Source organism: Etheostoma cragini, chromosome 2, assembly GCF_013103735.1.
Source record: "Etheostoma cragini isolate CJK2018 chromosome 2, CSU_Ecrag_1.0, whole genome shotgun sequence".
Lineage (NCBI taxonomy): Eukaryota > Metazoa > Chordata > Actinopteri > Perciformes > Percidae > Etheostoma > Etheostoma cragini.
In genome coordinates, this window is record NC_048408.1 from 22292817 (window position 1) to 22314511 (window position 21695).

General features: G+C 38.4%; 3 protein-coding genes across 3 annotated transcripts; all 3 read right to left on the reverse strand.

The window, feature by feature from the left end:
• LOC117959352 (CMRF35-like molecule 1) lies at positions 1-6294 on the reverse strand. Its single transcript, XM_034896433.1, has 6 exons — positions 6001-6294; positions 5593-5913; positions 2804-2920; positions 2669-2710; positions 2415-2566; positions 1-1107 (listed from the first exon to the last, which is right to left on the reverse strand). The coding sequence occupies exons 1-6, from the start codon at positions 6035-6037 to the stop codon at positions 874-876; spliced, it is 903 nt and encodes a 300-aa protein (XP_034752324.1). The 5' UTR covers positions 6038-6294; the 3' UTR covers positions 1-873.
• A 3008-nt stretch (positions 6295-9302) lies between these two features.
• On the reverse strand, positions 9303-15336 carry LOC117959385 (CMRF35-like molecule 9). Its single transcript, XM_034896497.1, has 6 exons — positions 14854-15336; positions 13063-13407; positions 11298-11423; positions 10111-10206; positions 9995-10014; positions 9303-9827 (listed from the first exon to the last, which is right to left on the reverse strand). The coding sequence occupies exons 1-6, from the start codon at positions 14891-14893 to the stop codon at positions 9672-9674; spliced, it is 783 nt and encodes a 260-aa protein (XP_034752388.1). The 5' UTR covers positions 14894-15336; the 3' UTR covers positions 9303-9671.
• A 1231-nt stretch (positions 15337-16567) lies between these two features.
• On the reverse strand, positions 16568-19543 carry dnajb1b (DnaJ heat shock protein family (Hsp40) member B1b). The gene is made up of 3 exons (XM_034896217.1): positions 19123-19543; positions 17280-17893; positions 16568-17084 (listed from the first exon to the last, which is right to left on the reverse strand). Exons 1-3 carry the CDS (start codon positions 19340-19342, stop codon positions 16851-16853), a joined length of 1068 nt encoding a protein of 355 aa, XP_034752108.1. The 5' UTR covers positions 19343-19543; the 3' UTR covers positions 16568-16850.
• Between the last annotated feature and the right edge of the window lie 2152 nt (positions 19544-21695).

Consider the following 21695-nt stretch of genomic DNA (forward strand, 5'->3'; position numbering starts at 1 on the left):
TGGTCGTGGTAAATTATGGATTTTGGTCTAGACCAAATCTATCTGTAAATTGTCTTGAGATAACTCTTGTTATGAATTGATACTATAAACAAAATTGAATTGAATTGAATTAAAATACAAAACAGCTTTGCACCATACATTAAAGAAAAAAAAAAGTCAGGAAAACATACTTAACTCTAGGAGGTACAAAATCACTAGCTGCTCCTGCTGAAATAGCACAGTTTTACAATAATGTGCTGGAAATAATAATGTGGTGGATTGTATCAGTATTCAGTGCTGTCTGCCACAGTGTTTTTATTAATAAGACCCCTAGGAGTCACAGTAATTATAAGCTTTGAGATACTACACACTGAGGCATCAGAAACTTCTTATTACTGCCGCTGACATATTGAAGATTAAAGCTCCCTCTCTATATTCACACACTCTCACTGACTGCAAACACACATTCATATATGTACTTGCATCAGCGAGAAACAGTCAAATACAAACACACAGACGTTTACACTACATTGACAGTCATCCCCTGAAGACTAATGGTAAACATGCCCCAATGCTTAGCCTAATCGTAAGATAGCCCAAGTCAGGAACACACACATACACACACACACACACACACACATACACACACACAGTGACCTACATACATAGGGTAGACACAATGAAAAGTTTTTTTACTGTGCCCTTTAGATTTTATCTTAAGTCTGTGACAGTGAAAAGCCATAGTTTAAGAATTTGCAGGGTTTTGCAATGTTTTTTCTCAACGTCACTGTTTCTGTAATTACTGCTTTCTGCCATTGTAAGGCAATGTGTAATAGTTTAACAAACAGGCCCAACACTCCTGTGAAGCTTGGCATATTATTGACACTGTGTCAGTTACAGAGGTTTGATGTAGATCCTAGGGCTGATGTCATCTGTGTCTTGGACGTTTGAAACTGAGTATTTTGAAGGAGCAGTGCCTTGGGAGCAGGGGACGTTTTCATAGATGTGCATGGATACACTACATTCCTCTGCTGTGGACACAGCTGTTGGTGGATCCTGTGTTGGATGGTAAGTACGAGAGAAACTCTTCGATAACGTTTTAAACGACTGCACTTCCTTAGAGTTGGCCTGTTGAAAAGTCAAAAAGGAAAAAATGATTTGCACGTATCAGGTCCACAACTTACCGTTTCACTGTACTGAATCTACACACTAAAACATATGTGAAAACTACTAGTACTATTACTAAAGCCTTATTAAAATTTGCTCTGCAAATATGATGTACTACAAACTTAAATACAGTATATAAAACAAAAATGTTCTTTTTCAGTAGAAAACTATGTAATTTGATACTAATTAAATGGAAGATTGGAATTTCTTAACTGTTCAACCCCACAATAATAACCATTCATAATTTGTTCATAGTTAAAAAAAAAAAAACATTTGATTGTTCATATATGTTCCACTGTATATGTTTGCCGGTAGACAAATTTCTCATCAGCTGACTAATTCATAGTAATTAATTCAAACAAATGAATTGGGAGTGTACCAATTGATTGCTGACCCTATTTTCCCTCTTATAAGTACAAAAATTCAAGACCCAGAAAAAAAAACTGTACAAACTGCACAAAACAGTTTTTGCTTGTTTTGTTTGTAGCTGAAGAGTTCAGTTTTTCCCCATGTTCACAGCTAAGTGAGCTGGCAGTACTTTGACAAGTTGGACCCCTTCTACTGCAAAACTCAGCCATAATGCAACAAGGGCATATGTCACTGTAGATAGTAAAGATGGGGACGGTTTATAAAGTCTTACTGTTGTACACTCACACATACTGTAAACCATAATCATTATTTTACACACACTAAACAATTAAATCTATAGTATTTTTCTGACTATAGTACCCTAGCATCTCTAAAACTCACCAAAAAAGCTCATAATTTAATCGCCCCAAAAATCAAAATTTAAAACAATATTTCATGTTGGTGGTTATGTACCGTATGGGCCTATTTCTTGTTATGGAGCAGAGACTGTCTGGACTCTTCTTGGAGTTAAGCTAACTGTCTCCTGCAGATTTGTATTTAACAGAAATACATTAATCTTGTTTCTTCTCATCTACAGTTACTCTCAGCAAAAACTCAAACAAGTGTATCAACAAATATTTCAAACTATTCCTTTAACACAACACTCCTGTATGACTAAAAATACTGATTAAATGTGGGATTTGAAGCGTCCCAATTCAGAAACTCCACAGATTCAAAATAAAGAGAAATAGAAATGTGAACTGAAAGACTTTAAAATATCCCCTCTATGTTCATTGACCTCTGAAACCAGGAAAGGAAACTTAATCATCGTCAGCTTAATTGCATTCACTGTCAAGACAACCATCATGTTTCTCTGGTCAGAGTTGTTGATGTGTCGATCTCCAGTTTGTGTCTCTTACCCCAATTATTTCTGCACTGACGTGTTTGGTGTTGTCTGACCAAACTTGGGGTTGAGGTTTGGAGTTTTCTTTGCGGTTCCTGACAAGCATTGCTGTCAGCACCAAAATTGTGAGCATGGCAACAGCCCAGACTGTAGGGTACAACAGGATGCCTGACCAAAAACAAGAGAAAAGCCTCAACAATTGTAAACATCCACAAGTGTCAGTCGTCTGCTGTATTCATGCATGCACACACCAAAAAGATAGAGACTCACCTGCGATGATGTTCTGTCCTTCTCCATTAGTGCTGTTCATGGCTGTGAGGTTGAATAGAATAACACTTATTGTAAGTTTTTCTATCTATTATTAATATTTGGAAGGATTCAAATTTGATGATGTGTTCCTTCTACCTGTTGAAAACTTTGTAGGCCTACTGGTGCCCATTTCAGATGTAAAATGCGTGGAGTTGGAAATAATATGACGTGTCCATGTAGGAGAAAGTTCAGGTATGAAAGTTGTTGTCACATCTGTATCTGTAAATTTATATATGACATTATTAGATTGTTAATTTTGATGCATGAGTGAGTATAGAGCATTAAACCCTCCTCTTTTTTTTAGATCAAATTTGACCCATTTTGAAAAACTTTGTATATCAGAGATTAGGGTTTCTTTCAACCAAATTGCATAAAGCTTTATTATAGACACAGGTCCATATTACACATCATGCAGTAAAAAAAGTATAAAAGGAGATTCAAACATACATAACAATTTCATATTCATCTACAGGATATACAGGCCATTGCACCAATGTCAATTGCTTCAATTATATGGTTCTCTAACTTGTCCAGACAACACATGAAACTATACATCAGTTGTCTTAAGCGTGCCTCAAAGGTTGGTACTTTAGTGGACACAAACAAATGACTGGCACTATGCCACCTACGGACATGAAGCTTCAGCCTCATTGCATCATTGTATGCTGCCTTGAGCCTCTGAATACTCTTAAAGCTTATAGTTAGGCCCCAGTTGAGCAGTATGTAGAGGTGATATGTAGGTTCTAAACAAAGGCCACTTCACAGAGTCAGAGCACGTCGGAAAAGTTTTTTAGCTTTACACTTTATGTCACAATCAAGGCCATACTGAGAACCCACCTTCAGCATCTGCTGCAGCCCAGCACTATACAGACAGAGCAGGACCAGATCGTCTGCACACGTAAGATGATTAACAACATGTGGCCCACAAGACAGCCAGTCTTTAACCTATTTAGCTGATTTGATAATTCATCCATGTAAACATTAAATAAAATAGGAGACAAAATACCTTCTTGCCGTACTCCATTACTAACACAGAATGGAGCAGATACAACGTTGTCCCATTTAACCTAAAATGTTAGATGAGCATACCAAAACAATAAAATTCTCACAAAAAATTTAGGGGCACCTCTACCTAACAATTTTACAAACAACCAATAACGAATAATTCTATCAAATGCAATTGATCTATTATAAAACATAAAACTCTTTAAGAACACAGATATACAGATTCAATGCTTTCTTTTGAACCCAAACTGACAGTCAGAAGAAAAGACATACAGTTCAAGCTTTGGTAACAGTCTTCTCACCAGTACTTTAGACAAGATACTGGCTAATGCAATAGGTCAATAATTGTCAACACTGTTGGGCCTACCATCCTTGTCTTATCAAAAACATAACGTGGATGGTTCCATAAAACACTTTTCACAAGTAAAATGAATGATCATTTTACTGTTTTGATTTAATTTGGGTGTTTCATTCAATCTTACATTATTTTAGAAAAGAAAATGGATCTTGGTCAACTATGACTTAAATGAAGCGTCAAACATGTCACATCTGAAAGTGTGATAAAAAAATGTGGAAAAAAGGGACAAAAACATCAGGTATAGCAACAACAAAAAAAGAGAGTTTTCATTAAAACCTGGGAAGTTTTAAAATTTGTCTTTGGTGGAACTGGATTTGTGAAACATGAAACGAAAAGCCACAAATAATCAAAGGCAAGGGTGACAAACTCAAGTTCCCTAAGGGGCAACACTGGTAAATGAAATTCCCATCAAGGGCCAGACATTTGTAGTTTATTGACATGCTTTTTTGATAACCAATAAAAGTTAATATTTTGCACTGTGTTCGTCTTATATACCTGTCTTACATGCAATTTGGTCCACATAGAGCCCCAAAAACTTTGTAGCAAATCAAGGAAAACAATGCATTCTAACAACATTTTTAAAAGCAGGCTACCAAACAGCCGACTCACAGCAACCTGTTTCACAGCCTGAAACTCTCTGCTTCTGTGGGAATTTCAGAGTCCCAAATTCTGCAAAATCTGGAAAAATTCTGCTTTGAGTGTCACGTAATTGCAGATTAAAAACAGTTTGCCGTCTTTCTGGATTGGTGCAGCATGCAACTAGGCAGACAAAAATTTATTGTGAACCTATATTGATATGTGGGCTGGATTAAAATGTATGAGAGCCAGAGTTTGACACCTGTGATCTATGGTGTCACAAGCCCATAAAAATTGGGAACCACTGGTTAATTACGCAAAAATGTATAGTTTTTTACAAAGCTTGCCAAGATTTTGTGTGCAAAATATTAATTAGTAAAGTAACTCTAGCAGACTAGGACCACAAAGTTAAAAGGTCCTGGACTTTATTGGTTTTTATCCTTGATTGTATTTCCTGTCTTTTCCTGTGTAAGGCATTCTTAATGCAATTAAACAAATTAAATCAAATCAAATCAGATAAATGTTGTAGAGTGAAAACTATCATATTTCTCTCAATGTTTAAAGTAGTATACTAAAGTAAAGTTGCACTTGAATAAATGTACATCGTCAAATCCACCACAGATGGGGAAATGAAAAAAATAAAATAAATAAAAGCAGTCACTCAAGGTAAAACTGGTAAGACCACGCATGAATAACTTGCAAAACTTGCTCCATCTAAATGATCTAGTCCCATTAAATGATTTTAAGGCCATGTTAAAATGCAACCGCCACATGTGACCTGTTCCTTTCCTCTATGTGTGATTTTGTCTATGCTGTATTTCTGTTTATATTGTAACTGGTGGGCCGTCTTGGCCAGGTCTCCCTCGAAAAAGAGAATTCAATCTCAAGGGACTTCCTGGTTAAATAAAGGTTAAATATATAAAAATAAAAATAAAAATAAACGTACCTTCCTTTACAGTGAGATGTACTGCAGTGAATGTATCAAAACCAGGCCTGTCCACTGCACACCAGTATCTCCCTGAGTCTGACAGCTGGAGTTGACTAACGGTCACAGTGAAGACTCCGTTCCCTGAGTCCACCAGAGCTATCCTCCCTGACATCACTCTTCCACCAGAACGCACAGTCACCAGCACATCTTCACTGTCTTTACATGGATCCTTGCAGAAGTATTTGTTGTTGATCCACGCAAGTCTGTATGAACACTGAAATGAAACATCTTCTCCCTTGAATCCCTTTACAGTGATGTCTGCTCCTTCTATCCCAGCAACTACCAAAATGAAATCGTAGTACAAGAGTTAAAGCATTTTTGACTTGTTTAGATAAATCAATGGATGTATTCCTTTAACACACTTACCATATAGAAGACAGCAGAAGATGCAAATGGTCTTCATTCTTATTGAGAATGTGCCAGCTCCAGAATCTGGCGTTACAATTTGTAACTATTGTATCTTAATCTGGGTAGTTTCACCAGGCTCTGTCTATTTGGCTATTCAGAAACCTGAACAATGGTTAAATGGCATCATACTTCCCTCCATGCACAACCTTGCAATTGAAAAAAACATCTGGGTAATCTCTCAACTATGTGCCTACCTTCTGTGGTTTTGACTGTATGAGAGAGGAAGTCAGGGGCTGTAGACAGAAGAGAAACATGCGTGGATGAAGATGAAGTGAGACGATCTGTGTCTCTGATGTATGACAAAGTTTAGTTTCAGTGTTGTTGCTTATCAGTATCTGTGATCTCGATACACTGAATTGTGAAGAAAATAATTGTAATTCAATATGTCACAGACCTAATACAGCAGACTAACTTACACACTGTTTTTCTTCATCTCTACTACTGAAATGTTGATGAACAATTTAAATTGAGTATAGTGTATGTAAATAAAAATGCAGAAAGTTTTAAAGCGGCTAAGATTTATATTTATATAATAACAATGTATCAAACTAAAACATTTAAAGGGTTACACATAGTGATGAATCCACAGAGAATTATCACCTGAAGCTGCAGCTCCCCTGGGCTTTATGGAGATTTTTAGTGAGTTTCAGCTGTTTTGCCCAGCTTGTTTAAGAGCATAATAAAGGATGGAGGGCCACACCACAAGTTCAATAAACAAGTAACTTTATTAAAGACAACTAAACTAAACTACTGAATGTGATGTCAGTAATCAGTAGTGTATGGTTGGTGTTGGGTAGCTATGGAAGGCAAATGCTCATCAACCTTTTACATAAACAAGGATTCAACTAAACACAATGAACCCAAACAAAATAACACTTTGGGGTGTTAGCATGGCACCAGCCTGACTGGAGAGAGAGTGAGACCAGACCGAGTTTTATAGAGAGCTGAAGTCACACCCTTCTACTTCCGGTCCATAGGACCTGTCTTCAAAAAAATATGAACGGGTTTATTGTTAAACTGTTGAAGTATAAGACTGTGAAAATATGTAATTAGAAAGACATCAAGTAAGATAACGTTACATGTGTTTTGGAACAGAGCTAAGCGAGCCAGCTGGCGAGCAAGTTGAGCATCAAGCTACAGTAGGTGACATAAATTGTGTGAGACAATAGACTAAGTGGTACTATGACAAACCTACGGCTAACTGAGACTTTTTTGGGATGAAAAATGATTCTTTAAATAGATGAACATCATATTAGTAATCCATGGCTCAATTCAAACGGGATCAAAAAATCATTTTCCTTTCCCTGTTCAATACCTTACTATATGTTTTCTGAATTAAGGTCCCATGAGGTCCACCGGAAGGGGCGGGACTCAGGCTCTCTATAGACTCCCAGCAGGTGAAGCCAATCCCCCAATGAGCAATGGGCCATATGACAGGTACTCAAACGGCTCATTGTTCAGCTGTCAAGTCCGTAACTGTTTTGGTTCACTCTCACGAGTCTCTTTACTTCGTTACCTCAATTGTAAGCTGTTATCAGAGAAAAGTCTCTAAAAAAAAAACACTGTGCACCTGCTCAGCAACAGACAGGCTAAAGAGACTAATATTTCCCTCCAAAGTTGGTAAAGAAAACAAGCCAGAGCTGGAGAAAGTGAATATTGGCAAAACATTCATCTCAAGGACAGAAAGATGAACATTTTTTAATGTTGCTCCCCAACTGCTGGATGTGTAAATAAGTAACTGTTATCCATAACAAGCCTGTTGTATGAAAGTGATATGTCAGTGCTGTGTTCACAACTTGTAGTATTAATTATTGTTTTATTATTATTATCATTACCGTTATAATTCTAAAATATTGCTTGTTTGCCTGGCGCCGCTAAGTCACGTGACAGTACAACATGAAATCCCAAGATGGGGGAGAAGGAGCAAAGTGTGCCTGCTCTGGGCTGTGACCGGAGCAGCACTTGAACGCAGCGTCACTTACCAGGACACACAGGCAGGTTTCCACTTTGATGAAACCGCAGCTGTGCATTCGGGAGAGAAACTAAAAGTAAAGTATCAGTCTCATTACACTGGTTTTGATTAATATCTATACTATTGTTGATATTGATATTATCAATATTTAGAACAATCCACTTACAACTAGCGCACAGCCGCCCCCATACCTTTGCTAGTAGCCAAGAAGGGCACAGAGGATTAAAAAAAACATGATGGACTCTTCAGAGGAGGTCATTATCTTCACTCAAGTTTCTGCAAAAGTTGGCAGATGACACAATCTTTTGAACATATCCCTACTGAGAAATACAGAGAGAGTTGTGTGGAGTTGATAGTCTTAATTAGCTTTGTAGCAACTCATTTGGCAATGGATTATATGAAGCAGATGTTCATTAATATCAAAGAGTTACGCACTAAAGCGTTAAAGCAACAAAGAAAGCCTAAACCAAAATGATACAGCAACGAGAGAAGTAAGCCAAGATGAAATGGTTGACATTAAACCTTGTAAGTACTTGAAATGGTGTCTAAGACCCTGCCATTGTAAGGATTCTACAGATAACAGTCATGGTGCTGTCAGGAGGTGCTTGTGTAAGGGGAGGGTGGTTGAATTCTGATGCGTGTGTAGCACCTTCTGCAGGGCTTACTGCAACACTACTTTGAACTTTATTAGCAGAAATGTACTCTCTGATGAGGATGTAGTGTTATCTGTCTGGTGTGCATTAATTTGTTGTATTTCTGTCCCTGAAACACACCGCTATCTTATTCAGTTGTCATGAAAGCCTTGTCTTTTTTGTCTAATAAATCAGCTACCTCATTTTGGATTATTTGTTCACTGGAGGGGAGTAAACCAAAGATGTCTTCAGTCAGAATTACAACACAGATATCAACGTGCCAAATATTGAAGTTTACCATTTCTTCAGGTAGCATGGGAAGAAATATAGTTAATAAAAACACACGTTATTTATATTTCCTTTTTGTGTAGGAATTAACTGTGTAATAATGACAAAAACATTTTCCAAAAACAAACACTCCCTTCCCTCTGGTGTTCAACACTGAAATGCAACACACTTCTTCAACTTGTTTTCTGGGTTGGGATTTAAATGTAGCGTAGAAGATTCATAACACAATGAAAAACAACTCATTCAGACAAAAAAGCTAAATAATTGCCACTCAACATATGGTTTTTCATTTCATTATGTTACAAAAAATGTATTAAAAATAGGAAACACATATGACCAAGTGTATTGTCTTTCACTGTTTTTCCTAGTTTGATTTGTTTTAATTTAGATATTTTAAATCTTCCGTACCCATTTGTGCAACATATAAGCCACATCCTGCAAATTTACTGGTCCCGTTAACAAAACAGTTTTTACTTTCATCAGGCAGCACCAGACGTGTCTAACAGAGGCGTGTTCAATAAGTCAAAATCACAGTAACCTTATTCCTAATGTGGAAGTTAAAAAGGACAGCAAGGAGGTAACTGCTGCTATTCATTGTAAGAAATAGAGAAATAACTTACAAAGTAAAAAAGTAGACATCCAAAGAAAGGATATGCACAGAAATATATTCAAACATGTGTTTGACACAGAGAAGAGGGTGAGATTAGCTTTCAGGTCAGACACAGAAACAACCCTGCTTAGTCCAAAGATTTGGAATCCAGTGCCTGGTAGACAGCAGCAAACTGTGAGGCATCTTGAACACTGGACTCTGGATCAGTACCTGGTTCTACAGACCGCAGCCTCACTGCAGCCGGAGCAGGAGCAACTTCTGCATGTTCCTCACAGTAGTCAGACTGTAAGTCAATAAAAATCCTCGTCAATAATTGTTTTATCTGCAAACTTTAATTTTATCTGCAAACAAACTTTAATGCTTAAAACAGTCACAAAGATAAACATTTTATTTTTTATGACTGTTTAAAGCATTACTCATAATTGGTAAATGACAAAATGGGTCACTCACCTCACCCTTGTTCTGACCTTCTGAAACAAACAAACAAGATTTAATAAAACATGTGTGTGTGTGTGTGTGTGTGTGTGTGTGTGTGTGTGTGTCTGTGTGTGTGTGTGTTACCTTACCCGAATTACGCCGGCAGTTTCCGTAGAATATAAGAGGTATGATGGCACAAACCAGAAGAGCCAGGCTCACCGAAACAATGATGACCACTATGGTGTCTGCAAACAGAGGCAGACATACATGTTTGTGCTTCTGACAATACAGCTTACTTGAGGTGCACCAAACAAAATAAAAATGTAGTCAATTATATTTATTTTAACCTCTTTGCTCTGAGTAAGGGGAAAAAAGCACTACAGTATTGTTGGCTTTTCACACATAATAATATTACTATAACCTTTTTTGCTCATGGTCCAACATGTTTAGTGTTTTTTTTTTTAATGAAACAGCACTGTTAGAAATAAAAACCATTACATTATTAAAAAGGTTTGTAATCCCATTAAGTTTAACCTGGCAAACTTCAGACATGCATGTCAACAAGGGCCGCTATGATGTTAATGCACTCCATGAACAAAAAACCTCTTGAAATACTTGCTAGGAAATTCCTACACTATCATCATTGTCATGTTTAAAAACTTTTAAGGTTACAAAATTTGATTAAACATACAGATGTCTGTCTTGTGTACAAAATTGTATCATAAATGTATTATTAGTGTGCATTGTCCCTGTTAAATAAACCTGAAATAAAATATATAATAACAAAACTACACAATCAACATTTACACATTTTACAATGTTGTGTAGCGTTTGTATACACCTGGTGGAGCTGTAACCAAGTCTTTTCCTGTTGGCCAATAACTCTGGAACCATAAGGCCTATGGGCTCTTTATTTTAAAAGTTCAACTGATGGAAACAAGATGTCTCCTTCTTCACTGGAAAGTTAATTGTCAGTGTCTGATACCTGGAAGCTTCACGTTTTCAAATCACTCTTGTGTAAGTTACATATCGGACCATGATTGTCTTCCGAAATCCTGCTGGTACTTCCAGGCATTGAACTCATATTTAAGCTGAGCACAGAAACTTCCCACCTTCTGCAGATGAATGCAAAAACAGTGTTCAAGTATCAAACTCTTCACCTACATCATTCTGCACAATGGAGGTCAAACATCCAAGAAAACTAACAAAACCTAAAGCACATTTTGGATTAGATCAAGTCAGTATTATTAAGGGGAATTTTAATATGCAAAACTTCGAAGTGGCTGTTTTGAAGTTTGCTACTGGAGAACTGCTGCTAATAGTGATTTTGTACTACCTTTGAGGTGGGTTGCTGCTGCTGGTGACGGTTTAGTGCTAGATGGAAAGCTGCCTTGGGGCAGAGTTTCTGCTTTGGTCTGCAGGGTGGTGGTGGAGGGAGGAGATTGGTGAGGAACAGTGGAAGCTTCGGGAGAACAGGACAGAGGATAACTGGTGAGGAACACTGTGTGTGCTCATGTGATATTGTTGCAGCAAAACATGTGCAGTATGTATAATGATTTCAGACTTTCCGGGCGAAGCAAGACCAGGCTGTCAGCTAAATAAAAACTTGGTGGTTTGAGCCTGCGGACCATGCTGCAGACACAATCAATAGTATATATGAGATAAGGCGTGTTTTTGAAACCGATAGTGGCATTAGAATTTTCAGCGGTTAAATTCATTTACTTTATAGTCCACTATAAAATACCCACAATGCACAACTGATTTGAGTGTACATAGGATCATAGACAGTAAAATTAATGGAAGCCATGACATAGATTTGCAACGGAGACCAGTGAGGGCTATTAGAAGCAACTTTTCAGGTGATGGCTGAGAGTTACTGTGCAGCCTCCAACTGAGCTTGACGCTGAGATGTGACGGAAAGTTGTAAGTCTTCTGGTAGCTGTGCCTAGAGAAATCTCAATCATTCCCAATCTTGCAGAGGCGAAGAACGTAGGTGTAAGTAAGGAGATAACATACGTACAGGCTAAGTTTTGCTAACCAAAATGCAAGTTAACATTAGTGATGAACTAAAACAGCTAATGTAAATCGAAACTGCCTGCGAGCTTCTCTTGTACTGTACTGTAATTTGTTGACTATGCGACAGCTAGTCGCTTGGTTATGACAATCATTAGCCTATTTTTACAAAAACGCCTTGTACGGAGCCATAACGTGAGGTTATTACAAGGTAATGGAGCCTTTTATACATTGTTGTTTCGTTAGAAATAAACAATGGACAAATAAAAGTCTTTAAACACCTCCGATGAAAAGTTATTCGCTGTCAAAGTGACGCCAAATTGAATGGTAGTCATTTGAATGTCAACAGCGGGTGATGGCCTGTTAGCAAGAAAATGCCTCCATAGGAGGTACGCTTTGCGCTTTGCTTCGGCCATGCTTCCACCCAATGTGGTCCCATGTCAATATCTGCCTAGGAAATTGTCTAGTCTTAATCGGCATAGATATTTGTACTTGTCGTGAATACGCAGGCCACAAGAGTTAATTTATTTTTTTTTGGCTTACTTTTACTCACAACATGCTAACCGGCAACATAGGATTCCATTCATTACGCTAAGCTAACTAGTGGCAGCATTACCGGTGTTGCACCAGACTGAAACAATGCATGCACTGAGACAAAAATGTATAAAGGGAATTATGTATAAGGGAACGCTTTCTATCACAGGCAAGGTTTGGTTTAATAGTCAATATTACCTAATAATCTTAGAGTAACCGACAGTTCACACTTTAAAGTGCTCATATTATGTATGTAATCATACCAAGCTACTGCACATGTGTGACTCCCAACAAAGATGGAACAGAAGTGTGAAGCCTCACACGGTAGCAAAAGCAGAGAGCTCAACACACAGGGGGAAAAAAGGAGCTGCAGCAATGTGCAGTAAAACTCAAATCTGGTGTTTTTTGAAAATCAACATGTAATCCTATTCTGATCTAACCTCTAAATACAATAATGAATTGTGAACATAAGCACAACATGAGCACTTTAAGCTTTGTTTCACTCACAATTACCAATCCTGAAAGAACTTTAATGCATCTAGCCAAAAACTTACTCTCTACGACTATGAGATTGACCTCCTGGCGCAACACGTCAAACGTTTTCTCCACTCCACAGCAATATCTCCCTGCATCCACCCTCTTCAGCCTCTTTATGGTCACTTTGAAGGCTCCATCTCCTCTGTTGACCTCCATGCTGTATCTCCCTTGCCGCGCACCAGCCAACCTCTTCCTCGCAGGTTGAATGAGACTGGAATCTCTGGAGCAGACTCCTTTGCAGAAGTACATGTAGTAGTGTTCAGAGCTGTTGTTTGTGGTCCAGCTACCAGAACAGTGGATGGAGACCTCTCCTCCAACATGGCCGCTCACCTCCAGCACTTCTGACACCTCCGCACAGACAACTGCAGTATAAAAAAATAAATGGCTTGGTTACAGCTGTAGAGTAGTGGCCTTCCATCGCTGGGTTTATTCTTTTCTTTTATATCAAAAAATATATGTGCATTGACAAGTTCATTTAAAAGTAAGCGTGTGTGATCAACGACACAATTAGGCTATGCAACTTTGGTTTTTAAAATTGTCTCAATGTATTTTATAAAAAGGATATGTTTTGTACATTTCCTTGATTTGAAAAGGCTGAAAATATCCCTGGGGCGTTTCTTCCCTCCCTCTCTGACATCTACAACACCCACTGTCTGCACAAAGTCATACGCACTGTTCAGGACACAACACACCCATCCCATGCACTCTTCTCCATACTGCCATCAGGTAGAAGGTACTGCAGTATATCTGCACACAACTCCAGAATGGGGAAGAGATATTTCCCTCAAGCAGTCAGACTGTTGAACAACAAACACATGAACCATTTCATTTTTCACACTGAACTGAAATGCACTTTTTCACTTTTTCTGCTGTTAAATTCTGTATATTCTACCTTCACTTCACGGTGAACCTAACTTTTAACAATCAGTGCTGTGATACGAGTCTGTGCCCTGTCTTTTTTTGTCTGTCCTGTCCCTTGTCCTAAATGCTCTACTTTAAGTATAGTATACACTTTATGTAGAATCTATAATGTGTGTGAACTAAATGCAACCTAACTCAAATGTCGGTATTTTTACATATTTCAAATAACACCACTTGATCCATTGTGAAACGTTGTTTTGTTTGACAATATACAGTGTATGACAATGAATGACAATAAAAGCCACTTGACTTGAATTAAATAGGCTAAAGTTTGCAGGAAATGTCACAGCTGATAAAGAGACCAAGAGTAAACTGATTCTAATGTTTAGGGAATTGTTAGAGACAACCACTACAACTTAAAAGTTACTGTAATTGATAATTAGGCTGTTTACACATCTTTAGTTCCTTTACTCTGGTATGAATGACTTGATGAGTTTGTACATTTGAAGCGTGATTCTCCTTGGTTGTCATGTACAGCTATACTGCAGTTGGAACCGATCTTGGTCGGATCACGTTCTCCCCACAAACGATCGACCGTTTGGTTGTTTTGGTACGCAACCGAGTGTGATTGCTGCCTTCACCTGACCAAACAAACCGCACCGAGAGGGAAAACACTCCAGGGTTCAATTCAACCAAACTAAACAAGGCAGGTGTGAAAACGCCCTAAGACCAATTTCCCCGATACAAACACCATACCAAATGTTATTATTGCAGCTCATCAATGCATAAACACTTTAACTAATTTATTTAGCAATAGTTCATTAAACACTGTAAGGTTGAGGATGCCCTCTCATGTACTTGTAGATTAATTATGAATTCAGAATATACTGTAACTTTCACAACTAAAACAAGTTATTTGTTAATCTAAAAATCACATTAAAACTCACCTGCGAAGCAACAAAACACAACAACATGAGGAATCATCATTCTTCATCCAGGTTTAAAGCCAAGTAAAAGAAAATTTTAGTCCAAGGCAATTGGCAATTTTAGGCAATGTCAGTAAAATGCAATCTTCTTCTAAGTAGTCAAGTGCAATAACATGCGAGTGCTGGGAATATTCAGAAAAGCTACAAGGATGTAACTATGCAGCTATGTTTTTTGTTTTACATTGCCTTTTTACCTACATTTTGAAAAACAGAGAATTTAGCCTACAGTACTGTATTTCTTCAGCCCCCTTTTCTCTGAAGAGCCAGCTCATGACTGATACTATTCAGTGGTGAAATTTGTTCAGGCTCTTGCAGCTGGCTATGTGGGCCTCAGTGCATCTACAGGACATGAAGCCGGAGGGCATCTAAGTCAACAAGCTGTCTGTCTGCTGACTGTACCACGGGTATTAGAGGGCAGACTGAGGGCAATTTTAGTAAATTGGGTTTGTTTAAAGAGAATTTAGTTATATAAAGCAGTTACCATTGAACCAACATTGCCCCCTTCTAGTTTTTAGGTTTAGCTTGACCACTGACTTAACATATGACAAAGAGTTTTCCCTTAAGTAACTGTATGGATATTATTTGCATAAAAAGGGGGCTGCTTTTTGTATTTTGTTTAGTTAAAAAGCAAGGATCAGAATTATTTACCTAATGTTTTCTGGTCACTCCCATTGGCTAAAAAAAACTGCAATAACCTCCACTTAAAGCTCAAAATAAATGTATCATAAATATATATGACAAACAATTATGACTAAGAGTTTTTAATTGAACTAAGTTGTTGCTTTGGTTGGATGTTCAAACTTCACGGTGCAGACGGACACAAGAAGCCTGTTTTCCCATTGATGTACTTGAAAGGGATGTAAGCCTTTGCTCTCCTTAAATCTGAGATAGTTTGACATTTTGGGAAATACACACATTCTTTTTAGGAGAGCTAGAGAAGAGATTGTTATCACTCTCATATCTTTCCGTTCTATTCAAAACTGGATCTACCAGCTAGTTAGTTTATCTGAGCATAAAGACTGAAAGCAGGGGGAAACTGTTTGCCTGGCTCTGTCCAAAGGTTTTGGACAGAAGAAGTATTATTCTCACCTCACTCCAAAGGAAATAAGCGTATTTCCAAGACTGTATTTCTTTAATGTATGTACTTACAAACATGATTTTGATACATCACAACCAGTTTAGAAGATAAGTCACAGTCCTGAGGAAACGTCATCCAGTGTTTCCACAGCATCCCAGCAAACCTAGTTTAATACAGAAATCAGCTGGCGCAATAACGGTCTTTAATGAGGTTAGCAAGAGAAAGACTGGCACTTAGACCCAGTCATTGGTCAGATATGGTTTTCTTTGATTTACGCTGAACTAAGGCCATTGTATGTCTTCATCCCCTACAGAAAACATGAGCTATAGCCAATGGAAACTCTGACCCTAGACCCTCTAAAGGGAAAGAGAAAACATCCCACTAATGTAGCTTTAGGAGCCTCGCTGGTGGTGGCAGCAGTAGCTGCAGGGAAAAGTCACACATTACTGAAGAACTGGAAGGCCATTCTGGTAAATTCTTAACGCTGCAATTTGCATTTCTTTAATGTTCTTTCATAACAATGCTTCAAAATTTAGTCCAACAAATATATAGGCTACTGCCCTTTTTGTAACTTTATTTGAATGAAAAGTTGCCCTTATATAAATAGTCTCATTTTAATTAAGCAAAATATAATCTTATTCAGGAAACCAAAGAAACAACTCATATTTAAATTTTACTCTGATGCGATGCTGTAGTCATTCATGACAAGTACCGTCTCAAGACGGTTACACTATGCTTGACCGTTTATGCACATCTGTCTCAGGCTTTATTGTCTGATGTAATTTATAACGGCACATAAATGTCCATGTGATGATTGACACAAAAATAGCTGGCAGCTTAGTGCTATAATTCTAAAGTCCCAGATGGCCGTTGTCCTTGCTTAAGATTGTGGGAGGACGTGAGCGATGGTGTCCCGGGCACTCTGGCTGAGCCTCTCTGGGAACCTGACGTCATACTCCACTAACAGGTCGCCTCGACGATCGGGCCGTTTGGGATAAGGCAGCCCCTCGCCACTCACGCGTCGCTTCATCCCTGGCTGCACAATATCCGTTGTTGACACAGTCACCTTTCTGCCATCTAGTGTGGGTGCGTTGACTGTGCAGCCACACAAAGCCTGATGGAACAGAGGGGCAAAGAAAGGTAAAATACCAACATAAATCATGAATAAGCACTAGTAGGATTTTCATTCTACACATGATTTTCAGCTGATAAAAAATTATTTGATTTGTCTTCAAGCGCTTTTACACAGTGTTTTTAAGAATAATAAGTGACAAAAAGAAAATACAAGCTATAGGCAATCTAAACTTACATCTCTGAGTGAAATCTTTGCTGTGTAAATGATGTCCGAGCCGTCACGTTTGAAGACCGGATGGGCCTTGTCCTTCAACACAAAGACCACGTCAGCTGGAATGTTCGTGGGAGTCTCGTCCCCCTCTTTGGGAAACGTGATTTTGGTGCCCTCTTTCCACCCCTTCTTTATCTGCACCTCCAGGATTTTATCCTCTGTCCTTATCGTTTGCCCATCAGGGTTCAGTCTTTTACGAGAGATCTTCATTTTCTTTGTGCAACCCGACAAAACTTCCTCCAAGGTCACCAAGAGATCATGAACCACAGGGGGGTCCTGATGCTTCTTAACAACACTAGTGTGAGGACCCATTCCTCCCATACCAGAGCTGAAAGAGCGAGGGAACCCGCCCATTCCACCCCCCATCCCACCACTACCCATTCCAAAGCGGGCAAAAGGTTCGTCAGTGTCCATATTCTCATCCATGCCCCCATTGCGGGCACCAAAGAACTGTTCAAAGGGGTTACGTCCACCGAAGAATTCTGCAAAAATGGCATGAGGGTCGCCCTGGAAGCTGTAGCTATAGGCACCAGGACCCCCACATCCACCACCCCCTGGTTGGCCTCCGCCTTTCAGACCTGAGTGAGAAAAACAATCAATTGTTTATACGGCCTGGGTGAATACACGATTCCGATTGGCTGCAGGGTGTCCATTTTAATGTGGTAATGGACACCTAGTAAACTAGTTTCACTGGAACAGTCTATTTACTGGTCTAAATGAATGCTCTGCAGCCAGCTACGTAGTATCAGCCTGTATAAAAATGTTGTAACCATAGCAACAAGGATGCAGTCAAAGCTTCTGTTTACAATTATTCGCAACACGTTAACACTAACACATACACTTACTTGTTTCACAAAAGTGATAATCTCACATCCCGCTTCAGCCTGCAATACATGTGGATTTTTTTGTGAAAATCTTGATATTGATCAGATATCAATGCGTGGAAAGATACGCCTGATTATTGTATCTGTCTCTGGGGGTAGCTAGGTCGTACACACTTAAGGTTTGATTGACACATTTTAGGTAAATCATTCAGAAAAATATTGAACGAACAGTCCGTAGACATGGTGCCCGGATCACGTGACAGCTCTTTTCAAGAAAAGTTCAACTCTCCGGAATACCGTGATGTGACGAAACCGTCAGGAATGTGGTGAGCCTACTTGTGCAATGGTATTGACTTTGAATGTTGCTAACATAACGTTAGCTTTCTCTGGTTCTCATAGCTGAATTAAAGGTTTCTTTGAGCTGTTAATCATGCGAACAATGATCCAACAAAAAAAATCTAAAACAACTTCAGATAGCCTTAGTCTTGTAGGATTTAAAAGGAATTAGGAGTAGACATTGTTGAGATTTGTAATACCCTGTAACTATCTGCATGGATCATATAGCATTAAGGTTAAGTTGCATAATAGCCTATTTGGGCTCTGGGTAACAAGGTATTTTTAAAAACCCTCCAGCTCCTCTCACGTCACGTTTAAGTTTATACATTTTCAGTTATGCTTTGTCACAGAGGTCTTGTAGAAACATGCATGTGAGTTTTCCTGTGTGCAGAGCCTTGCCCCCTTTCCTAGTTTAACAACAAGCCTTAAATGAAGGACAGAGCCGAGGGGAGCAGGGAGCGCCATTAACGTTAGCTAGCTACACTTGGGATACACTGTTTGGTCCAACTGTTATCGTTATCTAGCTGCATTTTCAACATTCATCTCACTGAGATCCAAAGAAAGTACATTAGCATAAAGACAACACTGTGTAAACCTAACGCTGGCTAGCTTCACGCTCAGAATAATGCAATTAATTAAAACCTTACCTTCTTCACCAAAACGATCATAAATGTCCTTTTTCTTTGGATCGCTCAAAACGTCATAAGCTTCAGCGATTTCTTTGAATTTTTCTTCGGCCCCCGGTGACTTGTTTTTGTCGGGATGGAAGCGCAGAGCCTGCTTACGATACGCTTTCTTTATATCGTCCTCCGACGCTTCTTTTTTAATTCCTAAAATGCCGTAGTAGTCTTTACCCATTTTGACCATCTAGTGGCCTGTTTAGTAAATGTTACAAATGTTCGGAAACGGTTGTTTATGAAGCAAGTCCTCAAGCTGTACTCTGTCTCTACTTACAAACGCTGCCCCGCCGAGTATTATCTTTATAAACCGCGTGGAAACTTCGAGAGTTTTCCATAAACGGCTCGAACATTCCCAACTGTGACAGTTAAGCCACGAAACGCCCATCGACGTTGAGGTTGTGCTGCCTTCAGGGGCTGTCGGAATAATTTCTGTACTCTAACATACCTTGCCTTATCAGTCTCCCCAAACTCGATATGGCTGGCTATAACATTGGTGGAAGTTTTCGGACTTTTCACTAACGTAAAGGTACTGAAACAGAAGTTTGAATACTCCATTCCAATAAAAAGTCATTTATTAAAAATTGTTTGAAAGAAAGAGTATAAGTAGCCTACAATAAAATGACCTTTTTTTGCCGTTGTGAGTCAGAAGCAAAACATTTAGGAAACTTCTGTTTTGCTATTTAACATGTAACATTATGTACAGTGTTTTTTATGTTTGTACTCAAAATCTTAATCTGTATAGTAGCCTACATAGTACCAACATCTGTCAAATAAATGTAGTGGAATTAGCCTAAAATGAAAATACTCATGTAAAGTTGTTGTGACTTGTTGGGCAAGCCTTGTGCAATTAGGCTACATTAACAATTCAATACCCACATGTGGGCCTACATGTACATGCCCATTGCCCTGGACATTTGTTACAGAAATTATAATTTACCTATCACTGTCTTGATTATATTAAAACTGTTTGCATAGAAAGCCAAAATACAGACAGTGTTCCAACAAGACAAACCTTTGAGACACTACAAACTGACCTTGTGAAAGGCACAGGATGTTCCGAGGGCAGGGCAGGCGGAGGAGATGCCCAGCCTGAACAGACATGACATCAACATCAACGTCGACTCTGACTACATAGAGGAGACGGTATCAACCCTCTTGTGACTGTATTTCACTCATAAATAAGCTACTTTTGGGGGATTACGTTAGTCATATTTTGTGCTTTCCTGTAAGTGCCGTAATTTGACTCAACTTGCTCGTAAACAAAGGGAGAGATATACCAGTGGTCTCTGTCCATTTATTGATAACATAATTATCCTGACAACATTGCTATTTCTGACATGGCATACTACATCACAAGCAGTCCCATTGAATGCTATAAACCACAATAAACAAATCCTAGAAAGAGCTACAAAGATTAATCGATTAGTTGTCAACTTTTAAATTAATCGCCAACTATTTTGATAATCAATTAGTGGGTTTTAGTAATTTTGTTAGACAAAAGTAAAAAATATTTGATTCCAGCTTGCTAAATGTGAATATTATTGAATCCTCTTTGACAATACACTGAATATCTTTAAGTTGTGGACTAAACAAGACATTTGAGGACATCATCTTGGGCTTTTGGGAAACACTGATCCACATTTATCACAATTTTGTAAAACTGCTCTGCAAGTTGTACAAAGACAGGAGACATGTGTACGAGTAGCACTTGAAGGCAGCATTGTAGAACGTGCACGTACAAGCTTTAGCTTCAGAGATTTGTTGGAGCAGGTTACACCCTTAGTAGTGTCAGTGTTCACATTGTAACTATGCCCTATAAGTTAATAAGAGCAATCACTCAATTTTATACTTTATACTTTTAGGTAATTTAATCATAAAATAAAACAAACAAGCATTTGATGTAACTTAATAGACAATGCGTCTTCTAAAAAAACAGCTCTACACTCACAATCATGGTCAAACACATGAAAAGCACAAAATAACTTCACTAGGTTTTCTTTAGCTGTCCTGTGTTTAACTTTACAACACTTTTGGTAATTAGGGTGTTGTCAATGGTGACTGCATTATTTGTAAGAGATACTTGTCTCTGTTAAGTGAAGCAAAACCAGTTTTCAGGAATGAGAATACTTTGCCAGTCTACACTTTTTTAAGGTGGAGTTCAGAAAAATATTCTTTTAGAAAGGCAATAATGCCTATTATACCACTTGCTTTTGTACATTTTAGTCAATCAATTTAAAGTACTCATATATGTATCCCTGTATGTGTAGGTGTATTGGACTACAAGAGTTGAGATTATTCTGGCTCTTTTGGAGATATAAAATGTGCAGGCAAGGTTTTATCTAGAACCTGAATGGAAATAAAAAAAAATTAAATGTGGGTTGTTTTGCTACTGCACAAGAACACCGTTTTGGGTAAATGTGCATTGACAAACAATTCATAGCCTGACACTTTCCTTTATATTAAGTGTTACTTTTTTGTTATAGATTATAAATGATTGGAAAGAGACAGCGTACCGGGCAAATAGCAAACTTTATTCAAGC

Excerpts from the sequence above, each read along its gene's own strand:
- LOC117959352 (XM_034896433.1), bottom strand. The coding sequence starts at position 6,037 with ATGAAGACCATTTGCATCTTCTGCTGTCTTCTATATG. Across the intron at positions 2,921-5,592 it reads ACATCTCACTGTAAAGGAAG|ATGTGACAACAACTTTCATA; the intron begins GTACGTTTATTT and ends TTACAGATACAG. Across the intron at positions 2,567-2,668 it reads AGGACAGAACATCATCGCAG|GCATCCTGTTGTACCCTACA; the intron begins GTGAGTCTCTAT and ends GTTTTTGGTCAG.
- LOC117959385 (XM_034896497.1), bottom strand. The coding sequence starts at position 14,893 with ATGATGATTCCTCATGTTGTTGTGTTTTGTTGCTTCGCAG. Across the intron at positions 11,424-13,062 it reads CAATCTCATAGTCGTAGAGA|CTTCCACTGTTCCTCACCAA; the intron begins GTAAGTTTTTGG and ends GTTCTCCCGAAG. Across the intron at positions 10,015-10,110 it reads AAACTGCCGGCGTAATTCGG|AAGGTCAGAACAAGGGTGAG; the intron begins GTAAGGTAACAC and ends TGTTTGTTTCAG.
- dnajb1b (XM_034896217.1), bottom strand. The coding sequence starts at position 19,342 with ATGGTCAAAATGGGTAAAGACTACTACGGCATTTTAGGAATTAAAAAA. Across the intron at positions 17,894-19,122 it reads TGATCGTTTTGGTGAAGAAG|GTCTGAAAGGCGGAGGCCAA; the intron begins GTAAGGTTTTAA and ends TTTCTCACTCAG. Across the intron at positions 17,085-17,279 it reads CAAAGATTTCACTCAGAGAT|GCTTTGTGTGGCTGCACAGT; the intron begins GTAAGTTTAGAT and ends CTGTTCCATCAG.